Source organism: Microcebus murinus, chromosome 1 (assembly GCF_040939455.1).
Source record: "Microcebus murinus isolate Inina chromosome 1, M.murinus_Inina_mat1.0, whole genome shotgun sequence".
Taxonomy (NCBI): domain Eukaryota; kingdom Metazoa; phylum Chordata; class Mammalia; order Primates; family Cheirogaleidae; genus Microcebus; species Microcebus murinus.
The window spans coordinates 53,280,446-53,305,514 of NC_134104.1; the positions used below are offsets into that span (position 1 = coordinate 53,280,446).

General features: G+C 37.0%; 1 protein-coding gene across 1 annotated transcript in view; it reads right to left on the minus strand.

Annotated features, from left to right (window-relative positions):
• Window positions 1-25,069, minus strand: part of MORC1 (MORC family CW-type zinc finger 1) — a 179,591-nt gene that overhangs the window by 141,405 nt on the left and 13,117 nt on the right. Inside the window, 6 exon segments of the mRNA XM_075998393.1 lie at window positions 2,048-2,153; window positions 4,229-4,388; window positions 8,234-8,342; window positions 9,685-9,775; window positions 14,462-14,530; window positions 22,592-22,626. Coding sequence (XP_075854508.1) covers window positions 2,048-2,153; window positions 4,229-4,388; window positions 8,234-8,342; window positions 9,685-9,775; window positions 14,462-14,530; window positions 22,592-22,626 — 570 coding nt within the window.

Genomic DNA, 25,069 nt, shown 5'->3' on the forward strand with positions numbered 1-25,069 from the left:
AGGGAGGAGACAGCATGTCAAAGCCAACAATTAAGTAGAAGTAAGGGCAAAATCCTTTTAGAGGAGAAAACCATAGAGGTCTTACTACCCCTAAGGAGGTGGCAGTGCTATCTCTTCTTGGCATTGCAGTAGTCACGTCAGAAGCCATAAAATGCATAGCATCCTTGGTATAGAAATTATGTCTCCTCTTTACAATAATCCTTCCTCATAAAATTCTATCCCTGTCTTTAAAAGACTTTTCTTGCAATTAAACTCTGAAAAAATTTTGCTAAAAAAATATTTAAAAATCCAATGTGATCAATGTTCCAAAGTGAAATTGTACATGTCTTAGGTCTGATTCATTTTCTTTATTTTGTAATTAACTGCCTGAATGACTTGAGAAGCTTCTGGCTTCACTACACAATCTGGAAGCAGCAAGAACATTTTTCCAAAGACTTAGCTGTCAAATTACTCCTCCAATAATGTATTGTTTTCTAATGCTAGTGTAGAAATGCCAGGGCACTCTGGCAGATAACTGTTTGAAAATTTGTATTCAAAGCTTTTAAATAGCATGAAATGTTGGTTTTGGAACCAGCTGGCAAGTAGACAGGCAGGGGCAGCAGGAAAGGGGAAGACAGGAAGGGAGGTGCTGACGACCATTCTGGGCCTCCTTTCTGATACTGGGATCTTAGTTCTGGAAAACAGGTTCCCAGAATTTGTAGAATAGCAATTAGGCTGAATATTTTTTTCTAAAAGGGAAGGGGGGGCTCCATTTCTGTATACATTAGGAATTCCACATGCCACATGTTGGAATATGAAAAAAGATATACATCAGAAAAAAGAAGAGAAGAGAATCCAAAAGCATGTTATCAAACATTAAATTTTCTAACTGTGGACAGAACTTTCTAAATTACACCTTAAAGGGAAAAGAAAAAAATTCTCTGTTATCAACTGATGTGTTTACTAGGGTCTTAATACCTTAGTCTAAAACCACACTGTCCACTATGGTAGCTACTGGCCATCTGTGGCTACTGTGCACTAGTCCAAATTCATACGTGCTATGTGTGTATCAGACACATGGGATTCAAAGACTTCATATAAAAAAAAACGTAAACTATCTCATTAATATTTTTCATACTGAAATGATAGTATTTTGGATATGCTGGAATTAAATAAAACCATGATTAAATGGATTCCATTCATTTCTTTTTACTTTGCTTAATGTGGTTACTAGAAAAGTTAAAATTATGTCACTCATATTATGTTCTCCTTATTTTTTTACTGGACAATATTGGTATATAAATTTATGTTGGATTAAATTACCTTTAAAATTCCTGTCAACTCTAGATTTCTGAGATTAAGAATCTATAGTCCCAAGCTACTAAGTTTTAAGTAACAAAGTTCTTTCAGAGAAACCTAGTTTTTGTCATTATTTCGTTCTTTCTCCACATTTTTTTCACCTAGACCTCCCAGCACCTTCTCATCTGTTCCCTAACAGCCAAGAAGAATGAATGTGTCAGTTTATTTTAAAACTACAAATATGCAGTTCATAGGGCCATTATGGACAAATAATAATAAAATTGCCATTTGGTCATATTCCTTTTTGCTTTATACTATCCTGATGTTTGTCCATTTTTAATGATCTACAATGAATAATAAATTCTGTGAGTTTTTTTCAGTTTTAATATCTATAAAATAGGAATAACAGCATTAGAGAACTTTAGAAGTCTTATATCCAGTTGTCCCCAAACATGCTGGCACCTCTAAGTCACCTGGGGAACATATGAACAATGTTGATTCCTAGGCTTGATATATGGAGATTCTGACTCAGTAGGTCTGGATGAGGCCCCAAATTCTGTATTTAAGAAGCTTCCCAAGTCTCTTTGAGGCTAAGACAAAGTTTGGGAACCCCTGGCCTAGCCTAACTTACTTTATGTGTAACTGAGGTAAAATGAATTGTCCCAGTGCTAAGGCCCATTGGCCTCAGACCTGGAACTAGGGTGCAGACTCCTAAATTGGGCTCACTGACATTGTTGAGAGACATCCTACAAAATACACGCATACTCACTCCTCAAAAGCCCCAGTCATCAGTATATCTTCTTTGTCAGTTTTAACATCCAACTCTGGTTCTCCACTAAGCAGAAGCTTCAAGTTATAAATAACCAGCAAAGTACCTGGCAGAAAAATAGATGTTTGACCTGTCAGTATTTTAAATACACTAAATGCTAGTCATTGTGTGACAGTCTCATTTATGGAACTGGGTCTGCTATAGACCAAATTTTCTTTTGTATTTCAGCAAATAATATGTTTGAGTAAGTCTTTAGACAAACCAAGATATATGTCTTACAGTAAATTGCACCCTCTGCCAAAAAGTGTTGAGCTTCTACAGCAGGGGTCCTCAACCTTTTTAAACAGGGGGCCAGTTCACTGTCCCTCAGACCATTGGAGAGTGTGCACTGTGGGCCCAGGACTAGTTGGCTGCTAAGCAGGACAGGCAGTGGTGGCAAAAACACCCGGAGGGCCGGAAAAATGTGCTAGGTGGCCTGCATATGGCCCGTGGGTCATAGTTTGAGGATGCCTGTTCTACAGTATGGTGTTACTATTTAATTCATCAAAAGACTTTCAATATGGATTCTCAAACTTTGGCATTCTTTTTGTAATTTACACTATGAAATTTGTTATGAGGCTCAGCCAGGTTTGTATTATAGGTAAAGCTCTCATTGGCAGAACTGAAATCAACACATGTGAGAACAAATGCAAAGCATTGTTTTTCGACTCCATAGCAGATGTTGGCAGACTTTTTCTGTAAAGGGCCAGACAGCAGACATTTTAGGCTTTGCAGGCCATACGGTCTCTGTTGCAACTACTCACAACTCAACTGTGCTGTTGGAGCATGAAAGCAGCCATAAAGAATACATAAATGAATGAGTGTGGCTGTGTTCCAATAAAACTTTATTTACAAAAAACAGGTCACATTTGACCATAATTTGCTGAGCCCTGCTCAGAGCATTGTTAACAAAAAGTCCAAATAATTTATGAAATTGATTATGATATGAAGACAAACAGGGTTGTCAGAGAAATTAAAAGGACAACTAATTAATTATACTTTTTTGGTAGTTCTTAAACACAAGAGAAAATGACATAGTGGCTGAGATCATGGACTTTGAAGCCTAAAGGCCTGTGTCTACATCCTGGATCAACCATTTACTAATGCAGTGACTTCAGGTAAGTTTCCTCACCTTTTTAAACTAATTTTTCTAATACATACAACAGAGCTCATCGAGTTGCTCTAAGAATTAAATGACTTGATTTTTATAAAGCATTTGGAAATGTATTCAGGAAATAGGAAACCCTTCATTCGCATTTGTCTGAGTATTTCATAATTAGAAGTCAATTAAGAGGTTACATTAACTATCCTTTAAATTACACTATATATGTTAATAAAACAAATATTTATAATAATAATAATATATTTATAATATTTATTTATTTAGTTGCCACTATTTTTCCTCTATGACAAAGAGAAAAAGATGACTTTAAGTATCATTTTTAAATAAAATACCATAGGTTAGAGAAGAAATTTTGGAGGTAAAATAGGCTAAGTCAGAAACAAATTTCTCAAAATTTTACCACAAACATTATATAAATCAAACAGTTGCAAAAAGTATAATGCACATATCTTTCTCTAAAGTAAAGTTCTTTTTGCTTCTATATATGAAAAATGGTGGATGTATGGAGAAAGATTGGCACTGGAAAATGTAGGTAGACACAGTGTAATCTATACATTGAATAGAAAACTGATGGAGACTGAAAGAATAAGGGAAAAATCTGTTAATCTGGAGAAGAATGTCTACAAATCTTTTGCAAAGTCTCTACCACAGAAACATGAATGCATTATAAATTGCTAACTCTCTTATAAATCTGGGATTACCCCATCTCAGAGGCAACTCCTAACTTTGCTAACTGATACAGGGACTGTGAAGTCCCTGTGGTCATAGCCTGTATCATCCTTTTTCTCATCCAGTTTCATACAAGTACAAACCTTTTTCTCAGTGTCAGAGATTTACAGTAACTTATATTTGGATTCTCTTACGACAAAGCTCATGTGGATAAAATGAATGACTGTTCCCATGTGAGATTCCACGTGAGTTTATTAGAATAAAAAACATGAAACCATATGTATAATGTCTTTCATAAGACACTAAAAACAAATACTTCAAATGAAATGTCAGAGATTTGATGAGCTTACCACATTTTCCATAGATTACATCAAATTGCTGCATCAATTCAGCTTCAGTTTTAAATGGGGAATATTTATAAATTATAGATAATTCCGTTGAGAATTTTTGGGGATCATCTGTGACACATTCTTTGGTTCTTGTTAACCATGAAGGCATTGGAACTACAACCTATTAAAAAATATATATCAATTTATTATAAAATACACAAAAATCATCATTTTTTGTCTGTTCCTAATCCATTCCACTCTTCATCCAAATTACAAAACACAAATTTAAAAGTTTATTTTCTTCCTGTATCCTAGTTGTACAAGGAAGAGACACACAACAAATGTGTATACACAGGGTTTTATTTTAAAATACTCCATTGTGGATTGTGGAGACAGATGGAGTGTACTTCAGCTTCCTCTTGAGAGATGGGTAGAGTGACAGAGGAAACAACAGAATCAGTGTTTTAGAAGTTGAAAAGCATATGACAGCATACCCAAGAAAATCAATTCAAAACCCATGCCAGAAAAGAGAAAAGCCAATTTGATTTACAATTCAGAATCCCTCACCTGAAAGGCTCAGAGACTGATGGCATGAGTTAACTCTGGAGGTGGGGTGAGGAGGGAACAGAGCTAGAAGTAGCATTTAGATTCTCATCTGGCAACAGCTCCTCCCCAGTCCTCACAGACCCTGAATATTTATTCTCTGGAAAGAGTGCAACTGCATTTCTGGACTGGGGACATACCAGGCACTGTTGTTGGGGCACCTTATTGAGATTAGAGGGAGTAAGTATACATCTCAGATGCTGAGAACTCCACGTCCTCTCCTCCCAGTTGTCTCCCAGAAGGCAGGTCAGCCTTCAGGCAATAGACTGTGGCAGTCCTCTCTGGGAAATTAGACCAACCCAAAAGGAAAGAACTAAAGACAATTACATTAAGGATTCTGCAACAAAACATCCCAGTTAGATCATATTATGACACTCGCAGCTGCCAAGCCCCACCTACACTCTCGAGTGTTCACTTAGTATTTTATTGGACCAATCTTTAAAGTGTTCAGGATAAACAGCTCTCTAAGAAAAGTCTATAATAAATAGAGATAAAACAAACAAGTATAAACAAAGGAACTCAGTAGAAACTAACCATAAGAGGAAGATGAAAATTTCAAGAGGGGAAAAAAACAATCATTGTTAATATCTTGAGAGCTTTAAGAGAAAATACTTTATCTATGAAACAAGAATTAGATATCTTTGAAAAAGGAACACTAGGAGAATAAAAAAGACTTTTTGTAAATGAAGAATACAGAAAAAAAATTCGATGAGACACTCTAGCCTAGGCAACACAGTAAGACTCGGTCTCAAAAAAAAAAAAAATTGATGAGATAATTCAAAGATAAATGTTAGAAAATCTCCCAGAAGAAACAAAAATACAAAAGACAGAAAATAGGAGAGAAAATTTAAGAAAATTAAAGAACCGTTTCCAGAAGTCCAAGAGCTATTATAAAAAGCAGGAGTCACAAAAGGAGAGAAAAGAGAATATAGACGGAAATCATAAAATGTTACAGGAAACTATCCCAGAACTGAAGAATGAGTTTCAAAATTAAAAAGATCCAACAAACGACCAGTACAATGTATGTAAATAGACTCCACACTGGCAAAATATTGAAATCAGAACAGAAGATTCTTTTGACCCTCAAAAAGTAGAGGGGGAATAAGAAATGGGTCACATATAAAATTAGGGAATTAAAATGGTTTCGAATGCCTCAATAATAATATTAGAAACTAAATAATGGAATAACACCTTCAAAATCCTGAAAGAAAATGAATTACAACCTAGAAATAATACCAAGCCAAACTATCATTAAGTATAAGGGCAGAATAAAAACAGTTTAATGCATGTGAAGTCTCAAAATATTTTGCCTCTCCTGTGTACCTTGCTTAGGAAGCTACTGGAGAATATACTGTACCAAGAAGAGGGAGCAAGCTACAAAAGAAGACATGAGATTTAGAATCTGAGATCTGACACAGAAGAGAGGGGAAGAGAATCACCAGAACGATGGCAAGGGCAGATCCCAGGCTGGCAGCTGAACACCAGCCATGGAAGCAGGAGTGTGACCAGGCAAAAAGTCAGTGACAGTGATAAGCACAAAGGAAACTGAGCAGTTAATTATTAATCCCAGGGGGAATAAAAAGTTGTGTGCGAATGGGAAAAATAATAGTTTACAACATGGTATAATGTGAATAGTGTTTATATAATCTTATAATGTAATCCTGAATATTAGTATAATCAAAATTACACAACAGGCCGGGCGCGGTGGCTCACGCCTGTAATCCTAGCACTCTGGGAGGCCGAGGCGGGCGGATTGCTCAAGGTCAGGAGTTCGAAACCAGCCTGAGCAAGAGCGAGACCCCATCTCTACTATAAATAGAAACAAATTAATTGGCCAACTAATATATATAGAAAAAATTAGCCGGGCATGGTGGCGCATGCCTGTAGTCCCAGCTACTCGGGAGGCTGAGGCAGGAGGATTGCTTGAACCCAGGAGTTTGAGGTTGCTGTGAGCTAGGCTGATGCCATGGCACTCACTCTAGCCTGGGCAACAAAGCGAGACTCTGTCTCAAAAAAAAAAAAAAAATTACACAATAGAACTATGTTGGGGGTGGAGGATTGGAAGGCTGTGTATACGTGATAGGAGCAGAGGAAAAAGACAGATAAATCCTCTTTTATAGTGGGAGATTAATAGAAAACACCTAAATAAAATCAAGAAATAGCAACACAAGCATGCTTCTTAGGGTTATGCAGGTAAATATTAACAAACTAGCCTAACATTGCTGCAAGAGGTTGCTTCTGTGGAAGTGAAAATAAGTAGTGGTTGGTGCTGTCAGTTAGAAAAAAAAAGGAATGGCCCACTTTAGGAAAGCTGTAACTCAGCATTAGCCCAATTTCCCATGCCCTTCACACACATAAAATGCAACATAAATGCTTAAAGCATCACTTTTTCTCATGTCAGACTCCCATTCAACTACTTGCTACCTACGCACTGCTCGCGTCACCCAGCCACACCCTTCCTGGCAGTCTCACACCTCCACACTGTCCCTACAACCCCACGTGCATGTCCGGATCTGAGACTCACTGGCGCCATTTCTCGCCACATACCCGCCCTTCCAGCTGCAATTTGTACTCTCTCCATAAAACCCTCATCGGTCATTTGAGGCCCTCTGATCTTTCCATCCATATCATTGCTTTTGACAATTTGAGAACAGTAGCCACATAGATTCATGGAACAGCATTCTGTTTAAACACCCTCTTTTTATTATTTATCCAATTCATATGTGTCTGCCTTATTCTGTGACAAAGCTGAAAACTCTTTGATGGTCACATGATCTTTTGTGTGTTTTCTACCTCAGCTGTTTATCCAGTATGGGGTGGACAGTAGGTCCCCAACATGTATCTGTTACATTGAATTATAACTGACATTCCTAATAGTAAAACTCAGGGACTGCAAATTAAGAAAATGCCTCTGGATAAGCAAATGGAGTTTTCTTCTAGAGTTCACGTTCTCTCCATTACCCAAACATATTCCCAAACTTTTAAATTATATCAGGCCGACACGGTGGCTCATGCCTGTAATCCTAGCACTCTGGGAGGCTGAGGCAGGTGGATTGCTCAAGGTCAGGAGTTCGAAAGCAGCCTGAACAAGAGTAAGACCTCGTCTCTACTAAAAATAGAAAGAAATTAAATTGGCCAACTAAAATTAAATATAAAAAATTAGCTGGGCATGGTGACACATGCCTGTAGTCGCAGCTACTCGGGAGGCTGAGGCAGGACGATTGCTTGAGCCCAGGAGTTTGAGGTTGCTGTGAGCTAGGCTGACGCCACAGCACTCTAGCCTGGGCAACACGGTGAGACTCTGCCTCAAAAAAAAAAAAAAAAATTATATCAGAAAGAACGCATGATAGATTTCACCTCCTGAGATGGCAAATGAAAGCAACTCTGTTGCTGTGGGAATGGAAGGAAAACCTCAAATCTTACCTCATTAAGACCTTCGGTTTCACAGAATGTCTGAGAAAAAAACACACAGGTCATCGTTTCTTCCTTTTTCGTAAAAAGAATAAAGTCTTTTCCAATTCTCATGGACCCACTATATTAGAAAAGAAGAACATAATGGTTTACATCTCAAACATAAAAAAGAAGAAAAGGACGGCTGTTACTATGTCCTGTAATGAGATGTTCTATTCAACACAACCCATTTTGTTGACCCATCACCAAGAGGGCACAAATATTTTTTTTCTCAAAAAAGAGCAGATGAATTTGAACTGATCCAGCCCCACGCTCTTTCTTGAGTCATGGCTGCTGAGGATAAGGTCCATCTGAGGCTCAAAGAATAATCGTTGGCCCTGCAGGAACAGCACTGGTAAGCCTCATATCCTCAAAGTTCAATGTGGCATACTTAAAAAATAAGTTGTAGATACACCATTTAGACTAAACTGTGCCTTAAGACAACAGAACATAAAGATGCAACAAAGCTCTAAAGTCCAGCGATTTTTTTTTATTTTATCAATATATACTATTTTATCTTTTTATGTGGTACATGTATTTTTCAGGTGCATAGAATATGTAATAATTAAGTCAGGGTATTCGGGGTATCCATTACTTTGAGTATTTATCATTTCTATGTGTTGATAACATTTCAAGTCCTCTCTTCTGGCTACTTTGAAATATACAACATATTGTCACTAACTGTAGTTACCCTAGGCTGCTATGGAAGATTAGAACTTATTTCTTCTAACTATGAGTTTGTACCCCTTCAGCAGTCTCTCTTCATTTCCTGGTCCTACTCTCACACCCTTCTTGTATCTATCATTCTCTTCTCTACCTCCATGAAATCAAGTTTTGTAGCTCTCACATATGGGTGATAACATGCATTATTTGTCTTTCTGTGCCTGGCTTATTTTACTTAACAAAATGACCTTCAGTTCCATCCATGTTGCTGCAAATGACATAATTTCATTCTTTTTATGGTGAATAGTATTTCATTGTGTAAATATATTAATATCACATTTTCTGTATTCATTTATCCATTGATGAACACTTAAGATTGATTCGGTATCTTTGCTATTGTGAATAGTGCTATGATAAACATGCGAGTGGGTAACCCTTTGATATGCTGATTTCTTTTCCTTTGGATATACACTCAGTAGTGGGGATGCTAGATGATATTCTTTTTTTTTTTTTTTTTTTGAGACAGAGTCTCACTCTGTTGCCCAGGCTAGAGTGCAGTGGTGTCATCAAGCTCAGCCTCAGCTGGGACTACAGGCCTGCACCACCATACCCAGCTAATTTTTTCTATTTTTAGGAGAGATGGGGTCTCACTCTTGCTCAGGCTGGTCTAGAACCCCTGAGCTTAAGGATTCTTCCCACCTAGGCAACTCAGAGTTCTAGGATTACAGGCATGAGCCACCACACCAGGCCAAAATGCTTACCTTTTAAGGCCATTGCCATATTGCCCAATGAACTTCAAGGTTGACAGCCGTTTTTTGGATGCTCCAAAGTAAATGATGTCTGAAGCTTCCTCTGCAATTGACAAAGAACTTAATGTGTCAGGAAGAGTCTTTGACCCTGGCCTGAGGTCTAGTTGTCAGGACTTCACACGCATCTCAGGACACTGGGTCAAGTTCATAGCTCTTGGGTCAGCCCAGAACAAGAATTCTTGTCAGGATTAATAAATTCCTATAAGGATCTTAATGGTATTGCAGGCAACTCTCCATTTCAGTGGGTTTCACAGTCATGGATTCAACTAACCTCAGAATGCAAATGTTTAAAAAAAAATTGCACATATAGACTTTTTATGCATTCTTCCCTAAACAATAAAGCATAATAACTATTTACATAGCATTTACATTGCATTAGGTATCATAAGGAATTTAGAGATGATTTAAAGTATACGGAAGGTACTTTAATTTCTTTGTTGCTACTGTGAAGGGAATTGAGTCTTTGATTTGGTTCTCAATTTGATTGTTGTTGGCGTATATGAATGCCTCTGATTTCTGTGTACTGATTTTGTATCCTGAGACTTTACTAAATTTATCTATCAGTTCTAGGAGTTTCTTGGTTGAATCTTTGGGGTTTTCTAAATGTAATATCGTATCATCAGCAAACAGTGAAAGTTTGATCTCTTCTGCCCCTATTTGGATACCTTTAATTCCACTTTCCTGTCTGATTGCTGTAGCCAGGACTTCCAGCACTACGTTGAATAGAAGTGGAGATAGTGGGCAGCCTTGTCTGGTTCCAGTTCTAAGTGGGAATGTTTTCAATTTTTCCCCATTCAGTATGATGTTGGCTATGGGTCTGTCATATATGACTTGTATCAGTACCTAGGAATATACTTAACCAAGGAGGTAAAAGACCTCTACAGGGAGAACTATGAAACACTGAGGAAGGAAATAGCAGAGGATGTAAACAGATGGAAATCCATACCATGCTCGTGGATCAGCAGACTCAACATCATTAAAATGTCTATACTACCCAAACTGATCTACAGATTCAATGCTATACCTATTAAAATCCCATCAGCATTCTTCACAGATATAGAAAAAATAATTTTATGCTTCATATGGAACCAAACAAGACCCCGAATATCAAAAGCAATTCTAGGTAACAAAAACAAAATGGGAGGTATTAATATGCCAGATATCAAACTATACTACAAAGCTGTAGTAATTAAATCAATCTGGTATTGGCACAAAATAGGAATATTGACCAGTGGAACAGATCTGAGAATCCAGATATAAAACCATCCTTATATAGCCATCTAATCTTTGACAAAGCAGACAAAAACATACGCTGGGGAAAAGAATCCCTTTTCAATAAATGGTGCTGGGAAAACTGGATAGCCACTTGTAGACGGCTAAAGCAGAACCCATACCTTTCACCTCTCACAAAAATCCACTCGCGCTGAATAACAGACTTAAACCTAAGGTATGAAACTATTAGAATTCTAGAGGAAAATGTTGGAAACACTCTCCTAGACATCAGCCTAGGCAAAGAGTTTATGAAGAAGTCCCCAAAGGCAACCACAGCAGCAATAAAAATAAATAAATGGGACATGATCAAACTAAAAAGCTTCTGCACAGCCAAAGAAACAGTCATGAAAGTAAACAGACAACCTACAGAATGGGAGAAAATTTTTGCATCCTACATATCTGATAAGGGGCTGATACCTATAATATACTTAGAACTCACGAAAATCAGCAAGAAAAAAACAAATAACCTTATTAAAAAGCGGGCAAAGGACTTGAACAGAAACTTTTCTAAAGAAGACAGAATAATGGCCAACAAACATATGAAAAAATGCTCAACATCTCTAATCATCAGGGAAATTCAAATCAAAACCACAATGAGATATCACTTAACTCCAGTGAGAATGGCCTTTATCAAAAAGTCTCCAAACAATAAATGCTGGCGTGGATGCGGAGAGAGAGGAACACTCCTACACTGCTGGTGGGACTGCAAACTAGTTCAACCTCTGTGGAAAGCAATATGGAGATACCTTAAAGCGATACAAGTGAATCTACCATTTGATCCAGCAATCCCATTACTGGGCATCTACCCAAAAGATCCAATGACACTCTACAAAAAAGACACCTGCACTCAAATGTTTATAGCAGCACAATTCATAATCACAAGGCTGTGGAAACAGCCCAAGTGCCCATCAATCCAAGAATGGATTAATAAAATGTGGTATATGTATACCATGGAGTACTATTCAGCTCTAAGAAACAACGGTGATATAGCACATCTTATATTTTCCTGGTTAGAGCTGGAACCCATACTACTAAGTGAAGTATCCCAAGAATGGAAAAACAAGCACCACATATACTCACCAGCAAACTGGTATTAACTGAGCAGCACCTAAGTGGACACATAGGTACTACATTAATAGGGTATTGGGCAGGTGGGAGGGGGTAGGGGGGTGGGTATATACATACATAATGAGTGAGATGTGCACCACCTGGGGGATGGTGATGCTGGAGACTTAGACTTGTGGGGGGCGGGGGGACAGGGCATTTATTGAAACCTTAAAATCTGTACCCCCATAATATGCTGGAAAAAAAAAGGAATATAACCATATGTGAACAATAAAAATAAAATAAAGTATATGGAAGGATATGCACAGGTTATATGCAAATGCTGTGCCATTTTATAACAGGGACTTAAATATTTATGGATTTTGGTATCCAAAGGAGGTCCTGGACCCAATCCCTCATGGATACAGAGTAACGACTATATATTGAAGGAGGTTGGACAGATGTTCTGGGTATGGAGATAAAACACTGAACAGGCCTGTCATGGCTGCTGCCCTCAGTGACATTACATCATGGTAGAAGAAACAGATTGAATGAAGTAGACTAATAAGATAATTTCTAAGAGTATTAAGTGAAGAAAACAAAACCAGGGTAACGTGATAGAGAATTAACAGGAGCAGGGCCTGCAGACAGAATGATCAGGGAAAGCCACTTCCAGAAGGCTGACATCTGAGGTGAGATTCAAACAGTGAGGGGCCAGCCAGGGGTGACTGAAGTTTTATAAGTAAGGAAGTGGGCAAAATGAGAAGAGGACAGAGGTATATGAGGCCAAATAACACAAAGCTGTGGAAAACATGCTGGCAGTATGAATTTGGTTGTTAGCAATGGGAAACCACTGAGGGTTTTCAGGAGGATGATACGATAAAGTTTACATTAAAAGAAAAGAACTCACTCAGGATGCTGAGTGGGGAATGGACTGTAATGGGGCAAGGCTGGAGATAAAATAATATATATATATAAACAACCCAAAATCTCTGCAAGTCATCTTCTATGGGTCAAGACTGATCTAGCTCAGGTTGAACATCAGATAAACTCTTCTAACTTATCACTAGTTGATTTCCAATGCTAATTAAGACCTGTTCTCTCAACAATAGTGTGCTTTTTTATAATACTACTATATAAATCTACTGTGAGCTCCTTCTGAAGGTCTGAATATTTGTCACTTGTCTGTCTTTCCATCATATTCATAACCCATGTAAAAGGGTTTTATTCATAACCCATGTAAAAGGAATTGCTTACTTTCATAAAGAATTCTCTGATAATATATCACATATATTGTTCCGTATTTTAAGAATTCAGGAAAATGAACTTAACATTCAGGCTAAAATTTAAAAAATTAGACTGTTTTTCAGCATAATTTTCTTACAAACTCTTTTCTTTCTCATTTAGTTAAACACTAAAGGACCAACAACTTTTAATCAAATGGCCTGGAAAAATCAAAATTATCCAAAGTCAGAACAAGAAGTAGGCAGGATATTCGAGCATTTTCTAAAGTTGCTAATATACATTCTTTGACTATTCAGATCAAGGGAGGACTTCATAGCCAGAAGAAAACTGCTTTACTTTGTATTCTCAGCTTACAGTCAGCCTGTCAACAGATGACCATACTGAAGATCATCCTTTCCTTGGGTATGGAACTGACCAGAATAATTCCATATTACTTGAACTCTGTCACCATTTTTTAAATCTAGTGGTCAAAAAACCTAGCTTGAGAGACATAAAATGTTTAAAGAATTCAGAAATACAATATATAAAACATTTCAAAGCCTTTATCAAAAGGAGTAACATTTCAATTCCACAGCACACAGATACTGCGCACCTGTTATGTGCCAGCTTTGCGCTAACCTTGAACACACAAAAAGAAGTCATGAAATATATTGCAGGTATATTTGCTATGATGGGAACATTCATTTGAAGCAACTAAACCTTTGAACATGCAGAGAAAAAACAAACTGCTAAAAACAAGGAGAGGTAACCTCTACCTCAAGGTTAAGGAGAAAATTAAAAATAGCCTAAAGGCACAGGAAACTGCCTGAGGGTACCTGCAAGCAATACTTAAAGGTTGAGCTAAAACAATCTCATAGTCTTTCCAGTACTGTTTTCCATTCATTCCCAGATGCTTTTTTCTTACAATCAGTACCATTGCCTTTCATTTTTCTGATAATATTTATTTACATTCACTCTTTATCTTGGTTTAGATAGTTACAGTAAATTTACTATGCTAGCTGGATTATTTAACCTACAAAGTTCAACAGTAAGTTAAGTCTGGGGTTTATTTTCCCTAATAGCTCCATACCTGTTTTTGCATAGATAGCTAAACTTATTTTTATTTATTTTATGGGTTTTCAGACTGCTTCCTTTAACAGCCAGTTAGGTATCTAGATAATTAACTTACCAGGGCTCATGCCACATCCATCATCCAGGAAACACAACATGAATCCACCCTGCAGTTTTTCATTATCCACTATAAGAGAAAGCAGTTATTACTAATAAATATCAGGCTTAATTTGTTCCTTAGAAAGTCATGCTGCTCACATAATTATTTGTCTTCTTCAAATCCAGCCATGGAGTGACAGAGTTATGGCACAGTGATGGAGCTCAGAATGGAGTCTTGGCTATTGCCTGATAAGAAACTGCAGGGGAAAAACAATCATGCAACAAAAAGGTCTTAAATTAACATAAAACATCCACACATTAATAAATTATGTATACAGCAGGACATACTCTACTCTGGAATTGGACTGGTCCTTTAAACTTCAGGTATTTCCTCCCTAGGGGAGGGGAAAAGGTAGATGGTGATGTGACCCCAGGGTCCCTTTATTAAACTGATCAACCTTCATGCCCCTCCACCACAACACTGATTCTAAAACAAATCCAGGCCATTCTTATTAAATTCATCAGGCTCCCTTCTAAGTAGTTAATTCCATAAGAAACATTTGTGAGTATTTCTTCACGGCAGCAAATATTTGCCTCTTAAAGATGCATTTAATTTTTGAAAATGGCTAAGTTATCTGGAATTGATTTTGATAATTAAGAGATACCATTAAATCTATAATATAATCTTTGGTTTAAAATATTGTAAAGGTACAACTAAAACAACAAGACTAAAATTTTACCATGCAGTTTGGAAACTAGCTCTGGAAATAATTTTAATAGTTGGATATATGAGTTCTAGTACATTTCTCTCCTTTTTTAATGACAGCATTACTGAGGAATAATTTATTCACGATAAACTGCACATACTTAAAGAGTATAATTTGACAAATTTTAACATATATATGTATATACATACCTGTGAAACCACTGCAACAATTAAGAGAGTGAACAAACATATGTATCACCCCAAATGTTTCCTCCTGACCCTCTACAATCCCTCCCTTCTGCACCCTCCATTACTCCCACCTCATCCTCAATCACTGATCTGCTTTCTGTCTTCATAGATTCATTTCCTGCACATTCGTTAAGTCAATCTCTGTGTTCAAAGGTCACCTAGAATTCACATTTTAAGAATAATGTTCAAGATAGCCCATAAATAAATATCTAAAGGACATACCTAACCTTTCTGGGTTCATAATTTTACTGGTCATATACCCACTTCTAGTTCCCCCTTCTCTCTCCAACTTACTTCCTTATCTATATGCCTTTGGATCTGATCTACCAGCTCATTTTCCTAGTTCTTTCTCTCTATCCAGTCCCTGGATCTGCTTACCTCAACTTCTGTGTCAGTATATTCCTCCCCCCTTAAGGTATTCACTTTATTAAGTCCTCTGAGTAAGGCTGACATTCCTCCACTGAATGAGGAGAATCCAACTCTTGCTAAATTCTCTGTGCAAGGCAGTAGTTCTCAATCTCAGTTGCACTTTCAAATCATCTAGAAATATTCTAATCTAACTGGCCTTGGATGGGGCTCAGGAATTGGTATTTCTTTCTTATTTTTTTGAGATTTTTTTTAAAATTCAGGATATTATGGGGGTACATTTTGATTACATGAAATGCATTTGCCTCACTCAAGCCAGGGCCACAAGTGTGTCCATACCTCAGACAGTGCGCCACGTCTCCATCAGCTGTGGATTTACTCACCGCCCCCACTCTACCCCCATCCCCACTACCTTACTGGCACCCAGTGAGTATTACTACCATGTGAGCACTATAGTGTTGATCAATTAGTACCAGTTTGATGGTGAGTACATGTGGTGTATGTTTTTCCATCCTTGTGATATCTCACTTCAAAGGATGCGGTCAATCTCTATCCAGGATAATATAATAGCTGCTAGATCACCATTATTTTTCATAGTTGAGCAGTATTCCATGGTATACATATACCACATTTTATTAATCCACTCATGTATTGATGGGCATTTGGGTTGTTTCCACATCTTTGCAACCATAAATTGTGCTGCTATAAACATTCGAGTGCAGATGTATTTATTATAGAATGTCTTTTTTTCCTTTGGATACATGCCTAGTAGTGGGATTGTAGGATCAAATGGTATTTCTATTTTTAACTCTTTGAGGTATCTCCAAATTATGTTCCACAGGGGTTGTACTAATTTGCAGTCCCACCAGCAGTGTAAGAGCGTTCAAATCTCTCCACATCCATACCAGCATTTGTTATTTGGGAACTTTTTGATAGAGGCCATTCTCACTGGAGTTAGGTGATATCTCATTAGTAGTAGTTTTGATTTGCATTTCCCTAATGATTAGAGATGTTGAGCACTTTTTTATATGTTTGCTGGCCATTATTCTGTCTTCTTTTGAAAAGTTTCTGTCATATCCTTTGCCCATTTATTGATGGGGTTGTTTGATTTTTTCTTGTTGATTTTCTTAAGTTCTATATAGATTCTTATTATCAGCCCTTTATTGGATGTGTAGAAAGCAAATATTTTCTCCCATTCTATAGGTTGTCTATTCACTATAAGGACAGTTTCCATGCTGTGCAGAAGCTTTTTAATTTGATCAGGTCCCGTTTATTTTTGTTGCTGCTGTGATTGCTTTAGGGGTCTTCTTCATAAACTCTTTGCATAGGCTGATGTCTAAAAGAGTCTTTCTCACATTTTCTTCCAGAATTCTTAAGGTTTCACTCCTTAGGTTTAAGTCTGTTATCCAACATGAGTTGATTTTTGTGAGAGGTGGGGATCCAGTTTCAATCTTCTGAATGTGGATATCCAGTTTTCCCAGCGCCACTTATTGAATAGAGATTCTTTTCCCCAATGTATACTTTTGTCTGCTTTGTTGAAGATTAGATGAAAATATGATGATGGTTTTATGTCTGGGATCTCTGTCCTATTCCAAAGGTCTATATCTCTGTTCTTGTGCCAATAACATGCTGTTTTGGTTACTATAGGCTTATAGTAAATATTGGGGTCTGCCAGATTGATGCTTCCCAATTTTTTCTTTTGGCTTAAGATTGCTTTGGCTATACGAGGTCATCTCTGATTTCAGATGAAGCGTAGAATTATTTTTTTCTAAATCTGTAGAGAATGATGGTGGAATTTTGATAGGGATTGCATTAATTCTGTAGATCACTTAGGTAGAATGGACATTTTAACAATATTGATTCTACCAATCCATGAGCATGGTAGGAATTTTCATCTGTGCACATCGTCTACAATTTTTCTCAGTGATTTGTATTTCTCCCTATAAATATCTCTCACCTCCTTTGTTAAATATATTCCTAAATATTTAAATTTCTTTGATGCTATTGTGACAGGTGTTGTGTCTTTAATTTGATTTTCAGCTTGACTGTTATTGGTGTATATGAATGCCACTGATTTGTGTGCATTAATTTTGTATCCTGACATTTTACTGAATTCATTTATCAATTCCAAGAGTCTCTTGCCTGAATCCTTGGGATTTTCTAGGTATAATAGCATATCATCAGCAAAACGTGAGAGTTTGACCTCTTCTGTACTCATTGGGGCACCTTAATTCCCTTCTCTTGTCTGATTGCTCTGGCAAGGACTTCCAGCACCATGTTGAATAGAAGTGGAGACAGCAGCCAACCTTGTCTGGTTCCAGTTCTAAGCAGGAATGCTTTCAATTTCTCCCCATTCAATATGATATTGGCTGTCGGTTTTCATATATGGCCTTGATCATTTAAGGAATGTTGCATCTATGCCTATTTTGTTGAAGGTTTTTATCACAAAAGTGTGCTGGATTTTATCAAATGCTTTTTCTGCATCTATTGAGAGAATCATATGGTCTTTGTTCTTGCTTTTATTTATGTGGTGAATAGAGAGGTAAAACAAAATAAGAACATACCCAACAATATGAACAGAAATCAACCCCAAATAGCAATCCTCTCAATAAATGTGAATGGCTTGAATTGTCCTTTGAAGAGACAAGGTCAAGGGTTAGAAAACAAACTTTCAGGCAAATGGAAACCAAAAGAGAGCGGGGTTAGTGATTTTTATTTCAGACAGCATAAATTTTAAAATAGCAAAAGTAAAGAAAGACAAAGATGGTCACTATATAATGGTGAAAGGAAAAATCCAACAAGAAGACTTAACAATTCTTAGTATCTATGCACCCAGCACAGGAGCACCCAGATATATAAAGCAAACGTATTAGAACTAAATAGTATGATAAACAGTAATGCCATAGTAGCAGGAAATTTCAACACCCCACTGTCTGAAATGAACAGATCCTCCAAACAAAAAATAAGCAAAGAAATAATGGACTTAAACAGAGCTCTGGAACAAATGGGTCTACAAGACATCTACAGAACATTCCACCCAAATACAGCTGAATAAACATTCTTTTCATCAGCTCATGGAACGTTCTCCAAAATCGACCATATCCTAGGTCACAAATTAGACCTCAACAAATTTTAAAAAATAGAAATTGTATCATGTATCTTCTCAGACCATAGTGGTATAAAACTAGAGATCAATTCCAACAGGAACACTCACCACTTCACAAAGTCAATTAAACAATCTATTGCTAAATGACTCCTGGTTGAAGGAAGACATTCAGATGGAGGTCAAAAAATTCTTTGAATTAAATGATAACAGGGACACAAGCTATCAAAACCTGTGGGATACAATAAAAGAATTCCTGAGAGGAAAACTAACAGCATTAAATGCTCACATCCAAAAAACAGAAAGCTCACAAATCAACAAACTAATAAACCATCGAATGGAACTGGAAAAGGAAGAGCAAATCAATCCTAAACCTAGCAGAAGAAAGGAAATAACTAATATTAGAGCAGAACTAAATGAAATTGAGAACAAAAGAACTATACAGAAGATCAATAAAACCAAAAGCTGATTTTTCAAAAAGATAAACAAAATTGATAGCCCTCTTGCTGGATTGACAAGAACTAGAAAGGATTTTAATAAACTCAATCAGAAATGAAAAAGGATTTTTGACACTGTCAACAATGTGTAAAAAAAAAAAAAGAAGAAGAAAGAAAGGAAAAGGAGAGGTCACTATAGACATCATGGAAATACAAAATACTATCTTTGAATAAAAATGCTAGCTTATGTGACCAAAAGCTACAAAATGTGGAGGAAATGGGCAAACACTGCCCCTTCACCCTTTCCATGATAGCTCACCAGATGAATGCCTATTTTCTCTTTAGATTAGTTCATATAAGACTCTTCTAGGGATCCTTCCTAATCCTTTCATGTCATTAGGTGCCCATAATGAATATTCTCTTTCTAATCTGTTTTCCCATCTTCATAGTATATTAAAATACTTGTTTGTACATCTATTTCTCTTTCAGTCCAATGGTTCTTGTATTTTGGGGAAACATAGTTATCTCAGAAATATGATTAAACCTATGGGCCCTCTACACACAAAAATGCAGATCCTTACTACATTTTGCAGGGAACCCCACACTAGAATGCCAATTCCTTAAAAGTGAGCACTGTGTATACCCAGCACTTATCCCAGTGCCTGGCACTTGGTAAGCACTAAAAAAATGTGTAGTTGAATACATATCTATGTTTACTAGAACTAATACACATAGGTGTGTAAAACACATGCTGAAACATATTTAGTTTGAATTTCATAGTCCTCAAATTCGACAATTATTCAGGGCCCCAGTAAATAATCTGAAAACTTGTCCAAACTTGCATTAACGAAGCATCCCCAGAACAATTCTATTTATTGGTGCATAAGTGCTGACCCTGTCTTTTATTATTCTTTTTTTAAAGAAAATCAATTTGCTAGGTTGATAGCTATATGATCGCTTGCCATAATAAAAAAAAAAAAGTTGCAACACAAATAAGTAATTTAAAACCAAAAACCATAAGTTCAGTTTTTCACAAAATACACATAACCTAAAGAAAGAAGTGACACTTTCATCTCAAATTGGCCATTTTATGACAACTCCAAGTGCTTGGGGAAAATGGGGTGAAATGAGCACTCTCGTGCCCTGCTGGTGTCCAGTCACACACCCAAAAGAATATAACATATGGGTTTTGATTACATTTGCTGTACTTTGCAATGCCATGTAAGTCTTCTCAACCCTCTGTCAACAGTGCATGTGCTTTGAATGATACACAGCTTAGGTCTGTTCTTCCTTCTCCATTTCTAGGACCATTGCTCTAGTTCAAATTCTCATGAAATCTAATTTCCACAGCAATACCTTCCTACTACCCTTGCTTTCATACTTCTCCAGACTATCTTGTATGCTCCTATCTTCTAAAAGGAAAAAGAACACTTATCTACTTAGGGGGATGAAACTGTTCAAAATTCTTCAATGCCCCACTGAATACAGAAAAAACCTTAGTATAGTATTTAAGATACTCACCCATTTGGCTCTAACACTAAGCTCTAGTCAACCTAACCTGCTTGTTCCCTGAGTGCTTTTTCTCTAGGCATCTATGTGGCTCGGCTCACTCTCTGACATCACTCAGGTCTTTACTGGTATTGTCACCTAATTAGAGAAACCTTCCCAGATGACTTCATGAAAAATTCTATATACTCTTCCCATAGCTCTCTGTTCTCTTCTCCTGCTTTTTTCTTTTTCTTTCAGCACTTATCATTGCCTGGTATGTTATTTGTTTGTTTATGTCTTTATTGTCTCTCTCTCCCCACTAGAATGCATATTCCATGAGAGCACAGACTTTTAACATTTTGCTCAGTGCCCTATCCCTAGCCCCTGGAATAATAATTACCATTGAATAAATGAATGAATCTCTGAACTAGTTTACCTCCATTCTTTTTCTAATAATTCTTTTAACAGGTATATTCTTTTCTTCCTAGACTATTTGACAAAGATCACACCCATATCTCAAGCCCTAGCTCCTGAATGTGAGGTGTAATTTTTTCTTTCTCTGTGTCCCCACCATATTTACAGTCCTAGGCTAGAGCACTTATCCTATTTTATCCTGTCTAATTGGACATGGAAGGGAAGACTACTTGTTCTCCACCAAAGAGGCTCTACCTTGTCCCTTTACTCACTTTCCCCCTGTGAAGGTGAGCTCACCCATCTGACTGGTCACCTAGGGAAGAATAAACTGGGGAGGCTCAGTTCACTTCCTTCATTTTCCTGTTGGGCATGAGCTTCCTGCACAAAGCATGAGTTCTGGGCTCCCTCCTCCCCGAGGCAGACAACTTCCCAGGGGAAGCTTGATTCCACCAGGCAGGGAGTGGGCTAATCAGCAAGTCCATTTGCTCTCTCCACACACTCCAACCCAAACTTTATCAGTAATAAAGGCTGATTCTTTTCTTATTTCTCAAACTTTTCAGAACCTGGAGAGTAGGTGGGGAAGAAGAGCATCATTTATCATTTCCTCAGTCATCTCAAGAGGTCTCTATCTCCCTCATGAACTGTAAGGACTTCTCTGGCTCAGGACCATAAATACTCAGAAAAGTGAACTGAACTGAGGTGCCCTTTAAATACAGATATGGATGTACCTCATGGACCATATCCTCTGGCCTGTGACCAACAGCCAATACTACAGAACAGCTGATGGAATCAGGGTAGGGAAGCAGTGTCACTACATGGGCTTTTCTCATTTCTCCAGGTAGTGTTAACTACAGAGCTGGATCACAAAACCTAATTTCCTTAGTGTCATATTGTAACAAGATTACCTATACGTACAATAAATACTTGGTGACTACAAATAAAATCAATGAAGAAAACATATTTGGTTTGAATTTTACAGCCCTCAAACATTCGTACTGCACATTCACTTTTGCATTTTAAAACTGTGATAAGTTGGGAATGATGTATGCTTAATTATGAATAACCATTAAGTTAATATGCTTTTTAAAATAAAACTGCTTCTCATGGCAGACAAATTGACTGCTCCAAATCACTATGATACTTCCACAAAACTCTGAATGACCTAATTTTGCAAATGGTTCTTCTAACAAGTGAACAATTTGACTCTCAGAGTGTATTTTTCTCACCCTGGCTCCCCACAGGGCCACTGTATTCACAAAGCACTTAGATTACATTAAAAATCTATAGAATGTGGTTTGATTTCATGAAATAAAATAAGATCAAAATAACTACAGGCTTTCCATTACAAGAAGAAAAAAAAAAAAAGAAGAAAGCAAATCTGCTCACCTGAAAACACATCAAGTCTTGCAGCCCCTGCATCTCTGGAAACAATATAAAAATATTAATGCTTCAATATGAAATTATGTTTAAAAGATTACATTAATATGAATTGCACATATGAGGTACAACCTATTGTCAGCTATCAAACAATACAAAACTCCACTTAAATTACTTCAAAATGAATTACTAAAATGTTTCAATGTGCTTTTGCATAATAAGACCTATGAGCACTCATAATTTGAGAATATTACAAAGCCTGAAACTCAGAAATTTAAAAGAAGAGATGAAATTTGGTGGTAGTTACACAAAAAGCTCAACAAAATAGATATGAATATTTTTTTTAAAACTGGCTGGAGGATAATCCAGAAGTCATAGAATGTTTTTCATGATATATTTTAGTTCAAAAAAAAAAAAAGAAATGAAAAAGCAAATTACTAGGTAATATGTACTATAGGATCACATGTTTAAGAATATATATGATATACATGTATATAAATGGAAGGAAAGAAATAAAAATGTTAATAGAAGTTTTCTCTAGGTCAGAGGTTGGCAAACTATGGCCTACAGCTCAAATCTGGCCCACTTACTGTTTTGTAAATAAAATTTTATTTGAACACAACCATGCCCACTCATTTACACATTGTCTATGAACATATTTACATATTGTGCAATGGCAGAAATGAGTGGTTTCAAAAGAGATTCTGTATCCCACAGAAGTGAAAGTATTTAATATCTGGTCTTTTACAGAAAAGTACGCTGACCCTTGCTCCATGGGATGAGATGATCAGTAAAGTTTTTTTTTCCTTATTTTCTCAGTTTCCTAAAAAACACAGATATTTTTGTATTTTAAAAAGTTATTTGTAAAAGAAAAAATGTAAAAAGGAAAAGAGAAAGAACCAGAAGATCTGGCTTCAATATCATGGGTGTGACAGAAAGGAGGAAGACAACAAGGGAGGTGTCCTTAGCTGATGAGGAAGAAGGTATGTTAAGGAAGGAGGAGGAGAAGGAAGGGAGGAATCTAAAGGGAAGCTCAATACAACAGGAACTCTAATAAGGAAACCTGAGTCTCTCTCAAAATTTCGGTAAGTCCCAAACCCAAACAACCCCAAATAAATCTCAGTAGGTATACCTTATTTGCTCTACAAGCCTGGAAGTTAGTGCCTTCTACCTCCTTCCTCTAGCCAACTACTACTTCTAGGCCCTCCCTACATAAACATTCTAGAGTTAGCACTGCCATTGCTTGAGCATTTCCTGTGTGTCAAGTAAGCACTGAATGAAGTATTTTTGAAAATTTTCTTCTAATCTTTACCATAATCCCATGACTCGTGGGTAGCCATATCTCCATTATACAATTATGCATTACACTAAGTACTATGTACACAATAGGTGCTCAAGAAATGCCACTGCGTTGAAATGGAAGTTGTTAAAGAAACAGTTTCTTCATACAGCACTTCCATGCTTCCATGGATTAAGGCATAAAATATTAATAACTCACCCTTACAGTATATTAAGACCTTTTATAATAACCTTTATTCTTCAGCCCAGGATACTTTCTCTCTTAACAGCTGTTGTATTGGGAGGAGGCCCCTAACCATCCCTTCTATACCACCACATTTTTCCCCTCTATCTACAGTATTATTTTAGTATTTTTCAGTTCTAATTTTCACAACTACAGATTATTAAAATATTGAATACAATGATATAAAATAATGTCTTAGAATAAGACAGGGACTTAATAAAGACCTCCTTCATGAGACCAACTGTGTACCTTAAATAAGTCCGTTAAACAGTCTTATTTGATGTGAAATACTAGCAGATAAGCAGTGGTGGGAAACTCAAGTGTCCACTGAAGACACTGGAACTGAGGGGTTCGGGCCGTCCTTGGGGGAGCACTGGAAATGGGCCAAAGCTGAAAGCACAGGCTGGTCCCAAGAGAGGACCTGCTACTCACCACCAGCCCCTGGTCCCATGGAGGAATGTGGCCTTGAGGTTGCTACTTCTAATCTTTCAAAGAAAGCAGGGGACCCAAATTTTTTATGTGGTACCTCCTATTTCTCAAGCCTTACAAACAATTCCTTTTTTTTTTTCTTTCCTTTTCTTTATAAACACTGACCAAACTTTCACTATGAGCCAAACAAACATGAGACAGGCTGGACCTGGCTAAGGGGCAGCCCAGAGACAAATGGGTTTTATTGATCACATTCTTTCACTCTGCTGAGTCTGATGTTGATCTTTCTTTCTCAATCAATCCCCTTCTACTACATAAACTGTCCCCACTGTTCTATTTCTTCTACATTCTGATTTTACTTTCCCTTCTTCGTTGAATGAATAAATGAAACAACTTCAGAGGAGAAAAGACAGTTGGCAAAATAGACAAATGTGTTCGTTCACAGCTACAGATGTCAAGGCTGAGATATGTTCTTTCAGAGTTACAGATGTAAAGTGGCTGAAAATAGACCACTTAGTAGCATCTAGTAGGAGTCA